Source organism: Acanthaster planci, linkage group LG04 (assembly GCF_054643075.1).
Source record: "Acanthaster planci isolate LZ-2023a linkage group LG04, COTS_SCS, whole genome shotgun sequence".
NCBI classification, from domain to species: domain Eukaryota; kingdom Metazoa; phylum Echinodermata; class Asteroidea; order Valvatida; family Acanthasteridae; genus Acanthaster; species Acanthaster planci.
Genome location: NC_141780.1, coordinates 628,793 through 645,457, shown reverse-complemented (window position 1 = coordinate 645,457; position 16,665 = coordinate 628,793). Strand labels below are relative to the sequence as shown.

Below are 16,665 nucleotides of genomic sequence, written 5' to 3'. Positions count from 1 at the left end.
CCGCCATACGACATTGACAATTAAGTAAGATAAAATGCTACGAAGATGAATTATACTGCTCGTTAAATGAAATCTATTTGACTTCCGACAATCTAAATTTGGGTATATTGGTGCACGTAATTTTGAGTATCGTTCTAGGGAACGTGTGTTAAAGTAACTGGGAAAACTCTCACACACTGGTATCATCAACAGACTATCGTATATTGAATATTAAGTGATCTTATAACTAATTGAGTGAAGTTAAGGAAACAGGTGTATAATTAGTTTAGTTTGCTTCTTTTATATAAAAGAAATCTAAACCGAACTACATTTGCAAGTCTGTGTGCGTGGACGACATCAAGAGTTCAGTTATACAAACGAGATATATTTATCTGTTTTGCCTTTCAGAAAAAAAAAGCATTAAAAAGACGGAGCCCTTTACTTATACACGAAACTTGTGTGCGCCGTGTACGCCCGATTTGTTATCATAAGTAACTTTTCCAACATTTTGATTTTAATAATTGAATCATTCGTATATCCAAATTTTTTTATATTGGCTTTTACCTGCTTATGATGAGTTGAATACGGGCGTTTCACAACAGTGCGCGTTAGCCAATCACAATGCGCAAAATCTGTCGACCAACGCGTGTATGGAAGGGGTCGACAAATTTCGCGCGTTGTGATTGGCCAATGCACTTCAAACTCTGGAAGGTGCACCGTGTTGTGAATCGCCCAAATTCCTCATCCATCTTGTGGTAAGTGTCCTCGAACGGGTTAGTCGTTCTGTGAAGTGATCAGTGTCTTTCCAATTTAGTTATCACTTAACTTAACCAATAATTAATCAATAAATCCCTCAGCTGATAGAAGTAGGTTAACGAGCAACCACCATTTTCCCAGAAAAATCAATTACCAATTCAAAGTCTTCTTAATAAGAAGTTTCGGCAAAATCAAGGCAGAGTAATCGAAAAAGACGTATAGGTTGTGTGTCAATACTGACATGTCTAATTATGTTTGCGGTTTCAACTCAACTTCAATAGGCCGACGGCCCGGAGACATGTACTTGCACATAGGTGGGCCCATCAACTGCATATAACGGACCAAATAAAGGGGAATGGGCCTACATTAGGATCACATGGGTGCAGGATGGGATTTCTTATAACTGAATAAAGAAAAACGACAAAATTAGAATATGCTTCGATTATAATCACTGCATGACAATCTTGGGGGGGGACCTATGAAGTATTGTCTATAAGAGCTATAATGTTCTCGACCTTCAGTTTAGAATGAGAACGTGCATGGTCTAGGGCAAGATTATATCCATGGTTATATTCTCCAGGCCTACTTCTAATACATCGGTGCCATATTCCACTATATTAACAGGTGAATAAGTTTGCAACGTGTAATTTAAAGTGCGATGATATATCAATAAAACGTAAATTATGCAGTGCTTATAACGGACTGAAATCATCCCTCAGTCATCCGCCCAATACTGTTAACCAGTGTTGTATTGGAGTCCACCACAAGTCCCTGTAAGTCCATCACAAGTCATTCAGTTTTAAACCAATTCACAGGCTATTGAAATCTTGCCGGCCTAATCTTGCTGACCTTTGATCAGGTAGTGTGCGTAACTTCAGTTTCACCAGCTACTTCGATGACATCCACAATCTTCAAGCTGTCGGTGCCTTGGGGTTGAATCTGATCCCCACCCGCTCCACAGCTACACCAGAACAACTGCTTGATTCCTTTCCTGAAAGACCGATTTTTCATGGTGTAGATGATGGGATTTATACAGGAATTGCTGATGGAAAGGATTGCACAGAAGTGAAAGTAGGGTGCGGCGAAATTGACAGGCGCTCCCAAGTTGAATGCAAAGTAGACAACGTTAGTCGGTGTCCAGCAGACGACGTAAGCGATAATTACAACCAGCAGTGTTTTCTGAAGTTCCTTGGACGTTCGGAGCTGCCACATCTGTCTTTCTTTGGCGTGGTTAACTTCTTGACCGCCATCTGTATGAAGATAACGTAGCTGGTACTTTATTAAACTTACAAATGTGTTGCCCGAGTGAAATAGGTAATTTTAATGCTCAAGCAATCTTCTCCACCACTGTTAACTTTCATACTTCAAAGTGATCCACGGTAAAAAAAAAATGTCTGCAGGAAGCTTTCAAGTTGGTGGTTGCAGGCAGTTGGCTCGTCGCCCAGCCCGGAATAGGGTGCTGGGAACCGGAAGGGCTGATGGCCGCTTTGCACTGTGATTGGCTACATTGTGCACGACGTGTGACCTCGAGGTTATCACTTCCTGTCAGCGAAGCGTTATTTAAATTTTTGGGTTCGCAAATGGCAATGCTTTGACACGGACAAAGTGTCGGCTATATGACACAAACATGCATATGGCCTTGGTACAAACACAGTGTGGTAATTAATCTTCCCACTAATAAGTACACTGATAAGGTGTCTTTTGGCGATGTATTTCAAAATCACTGGTTATCTTGATGAACTTCGGATTAACGAGTAAAGTGTAGGGAAAATATTTTCAGCAAAGAAAAAAAGAAAAAGTATCGAATCGATAACCGTCGCTGTGAGTGTAACGCACTGGGCGAGCTCGCGCGTCTGACAGACACAGGCGACGAGCGAACCTCTCACGAAACTCTTAGAATACCTCGATACGAGGGAATTCCCAAAGGCACTCGATTTAACTGACAGCTAGCTGAGATTTGGGTTTAAGCACACGAAACACTTTGGCAAATTGTTTCCTAGTATAGGATTTATCTTGTCTGCATAAAATGCTCCAATACAGCGCGTGTTAAGGCATAGGGGATGTTCATACGCCCGCACGGATCGAAACATGGATCATCTGCTTTAACAAAGTAAAGTAACAAAGTAACACCTGCTTGTATTCAAAGTTTGCATGTTGAGTTCTTTCGTTCCTGGCTTGTGACTGGCGACTCGAAGACGGACTTGACATTGGTAACTCGGCCTGTGTGTAATGGGAAAGTTGCCTTCAGGGAAGGATACGTTGATGGTGCGGATTTCGACAAACACACTGCGTTTGCATGGAAAAATTGTGGCATGATTTTCGATGAAGACAGATGTCAATGTTTACTTTTTGTTTTTAATATTATGACAAATTTACAATATCCCCCAATTATGCCCCCATTATTCATGCTTTGGTACCGACACGGTATTTTGTTTTAAACAAATCAATGGAACTCGCATAGTGTTTACCATCGGTTCTTCTCAGAACCACACGCCCATAAAAGAAATATTTTTCTTGTACATGGTGCAACCTTAAGCCTAACCTAGGCCTAATCAATGGAATTTAATTTACCTGATCTTTGACGCTTCTCCGTCAGTTGTTTCACTTGCTGGTTAAGGCTTGAGATCACCCTCCACTGTGTGATAACCATGATGCTTAGAGGTGCCAACAAGTACGCAGTGAAAATATAGACACCAGCTACAGCCTGCAAAGCGAAGTTACCCCAACCGACAAACAGACAAGCGGTCGTACCGTCGAACACATCATATATGATGAAGTAATACCAGTTGCAAAGTAGCGCCAGGCACCAACAACCCAGTAAGATGAGGTATTTGTTTCTGGGTTGGAATAACGTCTTATACTTGTGAGGATGGACAATGGCTACATATCTTTGCAGATTTACCACTGCCAGGTTGAAGACAGAGACAAGCATACTGGTCCAGAGGGGGAACTTGGAATCGAACATGCGACACCTGATTTCACCACCCCAACCACCGCTAGGGGACGGGGTGTACGTGAAAAGATGAAATAGGACTGCCCAGAGACAAGTCATGAAATCTACTATAGCTAGATGCACGAGAAAGTCACTGGTGTTGGAACGAAGGGATGGGACTCTCAGCATGACCAAACAGACAAGCAGGTTGCCAATGATCCCTACGGTGCAGATGAGACCGTATGACGTTCTTACCAACACACTGTTCTCAATCTCGACACCAACGCCCCAACCTTCCTGCTCGTCAGATGCTACTGTAGGCCCAACTCCTTCCATTCTGTAAATCTGAATGTCTGAAAGTAAGAACTACTAACACCTGAACTACTCAGATTTAAATGATTTGATTGTTTGGGTTTTTGAGGGATGTAGGCCGGCCTTCGATTTCACATGAATGCGTTGTACAGCAAGGTTGTGCGGAGTACTGCAGCAAAAGGTATTGCGACCGCCTTATGAAGATTGACCCTTAAGGAATTAGAGTGAAGTATCCGTGTGATATAAGCAAATGCGCATGTGCGAGAATCTAAACTAGCTCTATGGTACTTCAGACCAGCCCTTGCAACGTCAGGAGCATTCTCGCCTGCATCAACGGAGATCCATTATTGTTGATATCGTGATGCATCACCGTCAGTGATGTCACGTTACAGTGGTCCGTCTCCGTGACTTCCGTACCAGAGCATCTATTACCCGTGGTTTTTAGCCTTATTCCACCCTTGGCCTTGCATCAGTATGGAGTACGCAATGATTTGGCGTCATATAATAGACACCCATATATACTGCCATATCAAACTTAAATGAATATTTGTTTACGTGCTTCACCGATAAGTTAGACTATTCCACACCAAGTTGAGTCACTATGACAACGCCGTTTGACTAGGAAGAATTTGGCGTGATATCACCGTTCTGAACAGTAGTGACACGACACGCACTGTTGTCTTGCTCTGTTGCCGCGCGGTATACAAAAATGCGAGAGAAAAAACATCGAGGCAGAAATAACATTTCAATATGATTCCAGTTGTTGAGTGACATTCTTCCAAACATGAATATCGATAACTTTAATGTTTGAACAAGTCTTTAGACTTGTTTCAATTCCTCGACATTTTCTATGTTTTCTTTCCCTCTTATTTTAATGAGACGTCCGACTTACTTGATTGCAGCTTGAAATTACACACAAGTTGGCTATGTCTACACCCACTTCCCAATTGTGATTTCAAGTCGTAGCCAGGTAATTCGGACATGGCTCTCATCGCTATCAGTCATGTTTGTGATGTGTGCATTATGTGACCTCATGGTCATTGTTCCTTGGTAACCAGAAATTTAATTGTCCTCGTTATCTTCGTCGGGTTGATAATTTCGTTCGACAGTATCATCTTTCAATTTTGTTAGGTGTTGTATGGCCGCTTTAGATAGCTTATCGTTCCCTACGTTCACTCGCAAGGAGGCACGGCGTTGTTTGGCCTAACTCGCGAATGATGTCACTTCGTTATGAATTTGGATCATGGGTCGTAAATGCCGGGGAATGGAGGGTATATCCCCCAAACTTTTGGGATGGGGGCAATTGAATCATCCCCTCTCCACACACGAATGTTTGTAATGAGAACAAAAGCAAAAATAACCAATAAAGTGGATTATGATGAATTTTTTGGCTTTTCTCACGACTAAACTTTTTGAAATATCACTGAAAAGGGAAAGCACGTTCTTAAAGTCATAAATATGGCATTATGATGTATGATTCTGCGTAAATTTGATACACTGTTACAGATGTACATCTTTATCATGAACATCGAGCCCTATATAATGTATATGGTGTACCTCGCCCTTGCTTTTGAAATTATCATGGCCAGGCAAGTCATCCCCTCCATGTTTCCCTATGCCCCACCCCCCCCCCAAAAAAAAAACATTTCGTGCACAGATTGACGCCACCGATTTAGATAGTATGGCAGCTTGACCATGTACTTAGCTACCGAATGTTTCGAGTGTTCTTGTGGGGGCCCAATTTTTCTTTCCATTCCGAGATGTACTTATACTAACTTCATATCAGGAGTACCAATTCTGGGTAATTGGTGACGCAGGTGAGATCGTGTCTGTCCGTGGATTGGATGTATAACCTCGATAACATTTTCCTTTAAGTATTAAAATTAATGTACGTTGTTTTAATAACCTCTAGTATTCAGAATCAGCCTTGGGCATCAGCTGGTTTGCGTGTTTCATCAATTGACTGAACCAAATCATTCCATTTTTACAAGGGCAAACTGCCACGAAATAGCCAGAAATGTCGTGTTGGAGATTGTTTACTCACTTTATTTTTTTTATTTAGAAGTCTGAATCGAAGGAATCAAACCTGTTGTCTTAAGTTATTACGAATAATAGTGTTTTTTACTTCATAACTGGTAGTGATTTTGAAGTTTGCGTTTTCGTCTTTCCAGTCGAGCCATATAAAATTATGGAATCCTTCAGTATTAAATAATGCATAATTATAAGACGAGAAATACATCGAAGTCGTCGGATCCGCGGTGGCAAGCTGACACGTACCAGGCGTGGCTGCGATGGGTACGGTGTGGTGTAAACATGACTCGCGCTCTATAACGGCTTTTGTTTCTGACGTCCAATTTTTACACCGCGTAAACGCTTTCGTTTTAGTGATTCTCAGTTGATCTTGACGTGGTTTGTAAAATTTTCTGATGAAAATTTCAGAGGCGCTTTCAATTTTGTTATGACCTTGCTTTGAAGTGTACCTTCTCAAATTTTTTCAGTATGACCTATAATAAATGCCCAACTTGTTTATAGGAAGTCGCTGAAACTTCATCCTTTGTATTATAATTCGATTGGCTAATTCCATAGTTAACTTTCATTCGATAAGCATTTCTTTATCTGTTGATGTCATACCTGGTAGAATTAAATCACTCAGATTCACACAGTGGTAACTCATTTGATTTTGTCTTACCCGTGAACGAGACGTTGGTAGCGATTGTTATTTTATTAGTTACTCAAGAATTCCTCCTAAGGGCAAAAAGCTTGCTTTTTTGCACAATCACCGTGTGGCACAAGAAGGTAACTTACACACCCCCTCCGGTAAAAAAGATAGAATATTCTGAAGGTACCAAAGACAAAGAGACACAAATGATAACGGGGAGATATCAAGCTATTCAAGTCGACAATTTTCTTTCGGATGCATTGGAATAATTCAACCCTTACGATGTTGAACTAGCAGTAGGTGCTATGCTGATGAGTAGTCACCCCCCCGGGAAAACCTCTTGCCCCTACCCCCTGAGAAAAATCCTGGCTATACGCCCATGGACAAAAGGCTGGTACAATGCAAACATATGAGCGTCCAGCCTCGTCAAATCCTCAGACAACACGTGCGTAATTTCATACAGAACAAGGGTAGTGTTTTTAAATGAGACACACTCTGTCGTGTTCTCTTGTCCTCACACTCCAAGAAAATAGGGAGATCAAGGAATACATCTACCTGATACTTCTTATACGTATTTCATTTCATTTATCATGGTCTGGGCGTGTAAGCGGGTTATGCCTAATCCATAAGTCGACGATACCTGTCCCATATCCAGCTTGGATGGGGCAGGCAACTTAAACCCTGACGGATTTGGTTGTTTTGTTTTGTTTTGTTTTGTTTACAAAGAATACTTTATATAGGCGAATAAAAAAAAGTAGTCTGTATATTTATTTATCAGATATTAGCGCCCAAACCCTAAGAAAACAACACCAGTAAATAAAAGCAAGAATGTCAGGACCGTTAGTAAGGCTTTGGATTTTTCCCCCACCATGTTGAATGAGCCCAAGCCATATTCACGTTTGAAGTCCCTCCCCATGACACCAAAAGCTGGATGAACCGCTGAGCGGTACATGTCGTTTCTGCTCTCATGTAACGACTCCGTCGCCAAAGTGTTGCGAATCACGTTCCCTGAATTTCGCGTTTTAACAATATGGTGAATGGTGTTCGTAATAAATTAAACATTCCAAGATGGAAATATCTTATCTTTGACGGCCACCGAACGCAACGCACACGTGTGTTATGTCGATTTGTGTACACACTTTCGGCTGTGCTGATATGACAGGCTGTCGCGCTCGCGCGTAGCTGTTCCCGAACAGCCTCGCACTAGGCATGCGCTGTTGGGATACCGAACTGGTTCATACATGTATCCAAAAGAACCCGATATTCGTTTTAAAAACCACACGTAACGTTGAACATCAAATCATCAAATCAAATTAACTTGACACCCATGTATGTGTGATGCTTTGTTTGTGGGGTACTAGATAGGAAGTACCCCACAAAGAGCCTTCGTTAGTTGTACTTATCAATTGCGAATTTTATTTTATTTTACACAAGGGATATTTGGTCGAAATTTCAAAGTGACTCTGGCTCAAATTGGAACTATTTGAAAACTGCAGTTCACACATCCATTTTATTTAGTGTATGTTACAAGAACAATGGAAATACTCCTCATAAGGATAAAGAAACAAGTGTTGGGGCTTCTTGTGTTGAGGTTAAACACAGAATTCTGAGTGCAAAGAGCTAGAGGTGCCGAATGGTTTGTGCCTGATTATTTGTGTTTTCCCATCGCAGCACTTTTTTTTTGTAACCTCATCAAATTGCATTCTGAGAATGTGAAAGGGAAATGGCCAAAAATGAAAGCCCAATCTAACTCTCAGTGGTCTGTTTTTATGTCAAGCGTATAATAATCCTGTTTGTTCCATGCACGCGAATGCCAAACTGAAAGTCACAGTCTCCATGATCAAAAATAAAAGTCAAGAATTCAGGCACCGGGTTTAAAAAGAAGACCAAGAAGTGACAATGTAACTAGTCTCGAGGTTTGTGTGCAAGTTGCTGAACACCGACTGACTGAACTCCGATTACCAACTGAATTGAATTTAGAACACCATATAAATCCAATTCATATTCTGTCTGTTGTGGTGACATGATGACTCTCCTTGTTACACTGCCGTTATGATTGTCCTTTAGCAGCTAGGGTTATACTTGTACTAGGTTAAAAAATGCCAACCACCAGAAAAACGTTTACTTTTTGAGATAAAGAATACCTCACATTCTGAAAAGATTTCTGGCTACAGAGAGAGAGAGGGGGATTAAAATACGAGGACGACTACGTCATGTTGTATATGCGTCCAAACGTTTAGGTACATGAATGCGGCCTGCATTCCCGTCGGTTTTACATAACCTAGATTGTCATGATTGTGATAATCCATATGCACACGTACCTTGCATTTCGAGTTTATGTACATGTAGGCCTATGTATTTTATTCTTACTTGTATGTAGTTCGTTGTTCCTGCGTGATGCCCACAAGTTGGTTTACACGGATCTAAATCTTATTTTCAGCAGTAGACGGGGGCATTGGACCAACTATAGGAGCAACCATAGGTGCTATGTGAGGCCAAAACTTGCAGAAATATCAATCCGTGTTGGTCGTAGTTTTGCCTCAACTCGTATACCATTGCCCTGTTTACCGTGAGCGGTATACTCGTAGAAGTTAGACGTGGATTCATTATTTGGAGTTTTGTGGATAGCTTAGTGAGACTTGTTTGAGTTATCTTTTGTTTTTGTACTGACAATCAACCACAGTTTACCAGCGACCAGGAGGTGAAAACTTTACCGTGGCGTAGATAGAGAGACCCGTATAGGGCCGTGGGAAATGGTCTTAGTTATACATTTTTAATTTAAGCTCAGAGGGAGGCTTTTGCCTTTCCGAGTCTTCTCTTTGCATTCAGCCTTGTCATCTGCCCTAGTTTTACACCCTTTTATATCGGCGTCTATTCATCATAGGCTTATTCTACAAATTTTGTGTGAGAATTCCAGGCACGCAAAATGTAAGGTCTGAAGGGAGCCTTTGCATAGTGGGAAAGGACAAGCTTTTGTGCTCACCAACAATCGTGAACGCTGAGTAAATGATTTGTGATGCCTTTGGATGATTGTAAATGGGGTTTCATCAGCGACCCCGATGTGGCTGCCTACCCTGTATATTTTTATTGAATAGGCCCTAAACCAGAACAATAAATTATTGTGAAAACGTTTCCCCGAGGATATGTAACGGAATTTAAAACTCTTGTTTGAGGCCTCCTTTGAGCCTTGTTTATTTTGTCAAGATCAAAAGAACCAGTTGCCTTCAGTAGTTTTCTAGCAAGCTTTCCAGTATTTGTATTGCATTCTGGCCTAAACAGCGTCACAACCCACCAAGCTCCATACTGTAGCGACAACTCTGCGCTTAATTCCACCTCAAGCAAGGACGTGATTGAGCATGTAAGAAGTTGTACATTTCTAAGGACTGTGGTATCGTGATCATGGTGTAAAAAGAAATAGGCCTAAGTATTCAAATGACGAGTTCCATTATTTATTTAGAAACTTTCATTTCATTACTTTTGAACTCCATCATCTTTGGACAAGTTGAGATTTATACTTGTCAACAGCAAGTCCAATCGTTAAATGTAAATGAGGAATATGTGTGTTTATTTCGTTGCTAATTTTGATTGTAATCGAATTAAAACTACAGTGTGGTAGGTTTTTGTGTGGGCTTGTTATCCTTTAATGTCGATTTTTACAAAATTCCCCCTGACTTCTTACACAGCTAGTCTGAGCCAATGATGAAGACGTTCGCATGTTTGCTTCTTCTAATGTGTCTCAGTTGTGTCTTTGCCACGAAAATGGAGGAAGGTATGTGACCTTTCATAAATTAATCTAATCTACCTAATCTTGGTGAATCCAATCCTCATTTTAAAGGAATGTCAGAAGTACAAAATAATTGTTCTTCAAGTGATTGAATGTGATGATTTTTCTACGGCGTGTATACAGAGACACTGAGGGCACTGTTGATCGAGACGCTAAAGGAATTGAAGAATCAGGAAGTGGAAAGAGGTATGTGTCATGGAGATCCGATATAAGGTCAACAAATTTTAGCATAAGTATGAAAGACTTCACTCTGTACTAACGTCCATGCCAAAAATATCTTCTGCATACCTCATTTCATTGGCGTATCCAGCGGGGGGGGGACATGCCCCCCTCCCCACGGACTTAGAAAATATAGATATTGTAATTTTGTTTCAACCGAGATTACTTCATATGTGAGTAGGAAAGAAACTAATTGGTATATTTATTTATCAAATAAATAGGCTATGCACCCCCCCATTATCATGTTGAATAAGCCCGAAAGTGCATTTGCGTTTTGAATTTGTCCTCCTGACCCCAAAACCTGGATACGCTAGTGTCTCATTTGCCATGTCGAGCTATACAAGTGTACAAATAATATGCACGCTGGTTTATAAGAATACTCCATAGAAATGAGCTGATGAAATCATACAGTCTCAACCACAACCACCATCCGTAAAACAAACAAATGTACACCAACACCAAAACAAACGAACACACAAAAAACCTTTTTCTCATTTTTGTTTTGTTCGTGGAGTGGTAATATGCAAGATAATGTCTCTATTCTCAACACCAGTCATTAGCTTATCCAGATATTTTTACATGGATATCAGCGGCCAGGAAGACCTGCAATACAGAATGCATGACATAATGCCATTCATCCATGATTCCATTCATTAAAATCCATACATATGCAAATATTGATTACCCGGAAGTGTTGTACAGCGCTTGTGCTTTCTCATAAGCGCTACCCAGTGCGACATGTTCCTTCATTCAAAATCCCTTAGCCGACATCTTTCCTATTATGTACTCGACTTGATTAATATGTCGAGCTTTGTCATTCTTGGTCGCTGTAGTACACCGTGGCCCAGTGGTTCTTTGTGCAAGAGTACCGTGGTGTGTTCGGTCCTTGGGCCTTTCTCCACCTAGGAATTACGCCTGTACTAATCATGCTTTTCTTTAGTCAAGAATTAAAGAGCGACGATTATCGCAAAATGTAAAGACGAGGACAGTGATGTTGAACTGTATTTTCCCCTCGACCCTGAAACCATTGAAACAAAGATGGAAAGTATGAAGCTAGAAAACGCAGCAACATTTTCAAAGAAACATCGAGCGGGAGATAGTTCATAATAATAGATTTGTCAACTATATTCTTTCCCGTCCGCATTTGATAGGAGTTTATTGCAACGGGAAGTGGTGCGGACCTGGGCAAGAGTGCGTGATGTCGTCACACGGAAAGGTTTGCTGGGATACATAATGTGCTGGAGGCAATGTCCTACCTTTAGGCCTACCCTGCATGGATGAGTGACGAAATGGAAACGAAATGCGACGACTGATTCTTGATGTTCAAGTTATAAGACTGAGTAGTTTTAAGGACTCAATGGTAGCAGATTAAATGATCGTTGTATTATCTTGTTAACTTACTGCTTTGTAATGCTAATTCCATGGGGCGTCTTTTGTATTGTGCTGTTCTTGTAATCTTAACAAGACCTCTGCATCTGTAACGTCATCCAGAAATTTGATTTGATTTGAATCTGCTAATGAACGGAAGCAGTCAGACGGATAATTGTCCGAACAACGTAATAACCTCCCCTTTACTGAAGACAAGTAAGATTTCCAAGCTCAGAAAAACATATAAATTAAATTAATCATTGTGTCTGTCTAAAAATTACAATAGATGTACATCATGATATACTTCCGTGTCAGTGCAACCAAAAACAACAACATCACAAAGAGGGGATGAATGCGTATTGCAGACAATAAACCCCACCATAAATCTTTCATTATGGTGTATCTTTCATCGCAAACACAAACAAAACTCCAGCAAATAAACAAACAAAATAAAACAAAAATGTTATCACTATATTAGAATGATGTATTAGAAATTTTAAAACATTGCACATTCGCTCGTTCAGTTCCATAAGCGAAACAGGTCGTATTTTCTTACTCTCTTACTCTCTCTATTTTTTTCCTCTGCAGTACGTTCACATTTCTGTCAACAGTTGCTTAGTTATAGTTAATAAAGGTCATTGAATATTCCATCGATCATTGCTCAAAAACTAGCTTTATTTCTAGAGTTTGAGACTAGATAAAAATTAGGCCTATTTCCATGACGAACAAAAACCTGATGATGTCCAAATCAGAAAGTTATACCTATTCTACATACCTCAGTACAAACTGGATCGGTTCACACCGCTTGAAACGGCCACTAGAACAGCTCCATCAAGATTGCGCAACAAACAAATGGCAGATATATGGTCGCACTATACACCCACGTTTACACATCTCGTGCCCTCCTCAGGAAACAACAGCTAGATTTGCCAGATTTCTTTGGAGGAAATGAAACTCGCAGAAAATCTAGCACACTGAAATTTGTAAGAGACCCCCGATGGAATTACTTTAGAATACCAACCAGATGTAGACAGGCCTGTTTCGAGTAAGTTTCAATTGCAACAATATATCTGGAATATTAAAGTCGGTAGGCCTACTTGTCCATGCGCACGAAGAGCCCAACCTGAAAGTAAAATGAGAATGGTATTTTACAGTGGGCATAACTGGGCAATGTCCAGGATGGATCCCCGGTATATATAATGTGAGATATTATCAAACTGAGGACGTTTGGTAACTCATTGCGCATCCATGCAGGCATGTGATTTGTGATGATTTGGCAGAGACAGAATTTTAAATGCGTTTGCCAGGGTTTGCGGTTTTTATCTGGTAACCCTGAAAACAATTATTTCGATACGTCCTCTTTCTTCAGTGTAAAAAAGAATCTTCCTTCACTGATTTATGTGCGTACTAGTTCCCCGACACTTATATGACGTCATAATAACTATAACAATTTCCTTTGATGTATGAACCCTAAAGTATAATAACTCCTTTGTTGAATACAAGGGAGTGCTGCCAATTTTCTGACGTGACACGCTAAGTGAACATAGGATATTGAAATTGTCATTGATATCAGTATCATTGTTATTTGTATTACAAAAATCCATTCGGTCAGAGCAAATTGAGTTCTGAGTTGAATGTCAGCACCCCGAATTTTAACTTTCGGTAAGTTAACAGAATTTACATGTCCATGCCTGTGGTGCTTTCTTTCTGTTACTGTGCTTTTTGGTATTCTTATTCTTTTTAACCTCCATCCTTGTCCCCTTTCATGCCAAAAAGAGCTCCATTCTTCAAACGATGACTTTTGCTACAGGCCCAGCTTCACAATGTCACCGATTGGCTTCGTATACAGTGATTACCACAATGAGTATTTTTCTTCAAGACTATGTACGTATTTAATGTCAAGTGGCCTACTTACGGATGGCTATAATGGCAACTTGATTATAATTAATGGCATTACGACTTCAATTCTGTTTGGGGAAAGTTATGTTCACTTAATTGTGCGGAATGGTTATCTCACAAATTAGCCTTCATGTGAGTAATGTTATGTTGACGCCCATGCCTTAACGTGGTTCCAGGGGCCTGCTTGGTTTACAGCGATCTGCACCTCGATCGGTGATCCTAACGCTGGTTCGCATCATTCATTAGGCGGGTTTTGGTGTCCATAAACCAATGACGGGTCCCTGATCTTGATCTGTGTGAAAGAATCCTGGGCCGTAAGGTGTCGTGTTGTCACTGTCAGGAAGAAATGCTTGACTGTGTTGAGCAAAGTTTGAACTTCCTCATCGCTCCCCTACAATCCTGCCTGAAACGTCTGTTTGCCAATCCATAAATGAGCGGATTTACAACGTTGTTGATGTATACAGCTGTGAGAAGTTCTCGCGAGATATCCCAGTATTTCTGACGGATGATTACTCCGCCATATTCAGCTAACCTCATACCAAACCAGATGAAATAAGGCATCCATGTCAGGAGGAACACAACACTAGTGACGAATAGCATTCTGGTAGTCTTACGTTGAAGCACAACAGCACTATTCCTGACCTGACCGAAACCTGTCCCACTGTCTTGTCCTTGATGTCTCCTGCCCCCGTATGGGGCACGCGAATCCCTCTCCAATGAAGCATCTTTTCTCATCGGGTGTTTGGAACGTTGGTTGGAGCAATGTTCATTAGTTTCATCTCGACATAGATTCTTTGAATGTACACCACTCTGATGCTTTGTAATCTTTTCCAAGGAGCCTGTCTGAAAGTTGTGTGCATGGTTGATAGATTTCGACAAAACGTCGTCGACGTTCGATGTTAACACGGCACAGTTTGGTGGCTCAATCCTAGAGCAACATTCATTGATTTTCGAACGGTCTTCGTCTAGATTTTGCACCTGTCTTCGAACAACTCCAACCCTTACGTGCTTCCGGATGGTTGAATAAACTTTACCATAGCAAAAGACGATTGTCATAAGTGCTATTACGAAAGAAATTGTTTGGAATGCCACCTGGAGCTTAAATAGGACAGTGGAGAAATTAATAATCCTCAAGAAAGCTGGGATGCTTGCTCCTAGCGAGACTAGCACTGCAATGTAGGCGGCGGTCTTACTGCGTCGAGAAGTAAAGTAACGCTTTTGTGGACGGCAGATGCAGTCGTAACGATCCCCTGCGATAAGAGTTGTTATAAGAACAGAAGTTCCAATGACCGTGAACTCAAAAGGCCAGAAAAACTTTGTGACTGTTGTTACCTGCTCGCTACTAACCCCCACCAATTCTAAGACCCGTTCGCAGACTGAACAACTTCGTAGCAAACAGACGACAAGATCAGACCAGGCCAAGGCCATGATCAAGACGTGGGTGCTGGTCTTACGAGTCTTGGTCCAATAGACACGGAGGATAAGGCAGTTGCCTGGCACGCCGAAGATTATTAAGATAGAGTTGGAAATCACATGAAAGATATGAAGTGCATTTGTGTCTGTGGTTACGTCCTCTGACACTTCGCTGGAATTGGAAATACTTTCCATTTTGCCGGTCGACGTACAAAGTTAGACAAATTGGTAGGATTTTTTAAGGTAACAGCTTGTTGTTGGATTGCCCACGTTCATTAGCTGCATGCACAAAGCTTCTTGTGCCACATCATGGACAGAATTTGATACAACCAACGAAGTCTCTTCAAAATTTCCGTCATTAGTTTTGCCTCTTCGAGAGCTTAAAGAGGTATCACATCTAACTTCAACACATTTGCATCAGAGCTCGAAAACTCGAGCTATAAAAAGGGAGGTGTGTATACGTGACGGGCTTGACGAAAAACGCATTATGGCTCTCGGATTCACGTTCTTCCGTTTCGCAGAGCAAACAGAATTGAGGAAGACTCAGGCTTAACATACGAAGCCTCGTTCATAACATTGGGAAAGCATGTTTGCATGTCATGAATCACATACTGAAATTAGGAGCCAATCTCAAGAACCATTATGTAATGCAAACAAAATGGTCGATTTGAAAAAAACAGGATAATTTTGTTTTACTTCAACACAACAAATTGATGCAGAATTTGAAGGAAAATGGAATCCATTACGAGAGTTTGTATTCTTCACGGTTACCACGCACTGGAGTGCTTTTAGCTCTGCCTTATCTCGCATGAGTTATCTTTACTAGTTTATCATTGATCATCCCATTGATTGTAAGATGAGTACATGTCAGCCTAATTAGGACTGACATTTTAGGATGATCTTATATTTGTCCAGAAAATTGACAACCCGGAAACAACAATAAAAGCCACCACCAGTAAAGAAAATCGATCAATCAGTCAATCAAACAGTCAGATAGTATGAAGCGCCCTTTATGACTTTATTAGCAAATAGATATATATCGAACGAAAGTAATATATATTGGAAGAAACTGATATACGTAGGACGAAAGTGATAAATGTAGAACGAATTTGAAAACATTGAACCAAACTTGTTGAAATATATTACCAATATGAATTAAAATAAAACCAAATTTTATGAATATGGAACGAAAGTTATAAACATAGAACGAATATAAAACTGTAAAAACGGATCTGAAAATATACAACCAAACTTGTAGAAATATATGACCAAAAACGAATAAAAATAAAACCAAAACTAATAAATTTAAGATGAAAACTGTAAATATAGAACAAAAATGAAACT

At 40.5% G+C, this 16,665-nt stretch overlaps 2 protein-coding genes and 1 long non-coding RNA gene across 4 annotated transcripts in view; 1 reads left to right on the top strand and 2 right to left on the bottom strand.

Moving 5' to 3' along the window:
• Window positions 1-262: 262 nt before the first annotated feature.
• On the bottom strand, window positions 263-4,003 carry LOC147799274 (galanin receptor type 1-like). The gene is made up of 2 exons (XM_087135421.1): window positions 3,307-4,003; window positions 263-1,985 (listed from the first exon to the last, which is right to left on the bottom strand). Exons 1-2 carry the CDS (start codon window positions 4,001-4,003, stop codon window positions 1,591-1,593), a joined length of 1,092 nt encoding a protein of 363 aa, XP_086991547.1. The 3' UTR covers window positions 263-1,590.
• A 5,790-nt stretch (window positions 4,004-9,793) lies between these two features.
• On the top strand, window positions 9,794-12,663 carry LOC110988254 (uncharacterized). Of its 2 annotated transcripts, none has more exons than XR_015425096.1 (4): window positions 9,794-9,996; window positions 10,326-10,407; window positions 10,546-10,608; window positions 11,793-12,663. It is a non-coding gene; the product is annotated as an uncharacterized LOC110988254 (long non-coding RNA). The 2 variants fall into 2 exon arrangements; XR_002599391.2 differs by having other exon boundaries at window positions 9,801-9,996; window positions 10,322-10,407.
• A 2,434-nt stretch (window positions 12,664-15,097) lies between these two features.
• LOC147799273 (uncharacterized) overlaps window positions 15,098-16,665 on the bottom strand; it is a 7,177-nt gene continuing 5,609 nt past the window's right edge. The window contains exon 8 of the mRNA XM_087135420.1: window positions 15,098-15,158. Coding sequence (XP_086991546.1) covers window positions 15,098-15,158 — 61 coding nt within the window. The remainder of the gene's footprint in view (window positions 15,159-16,665) is intronic.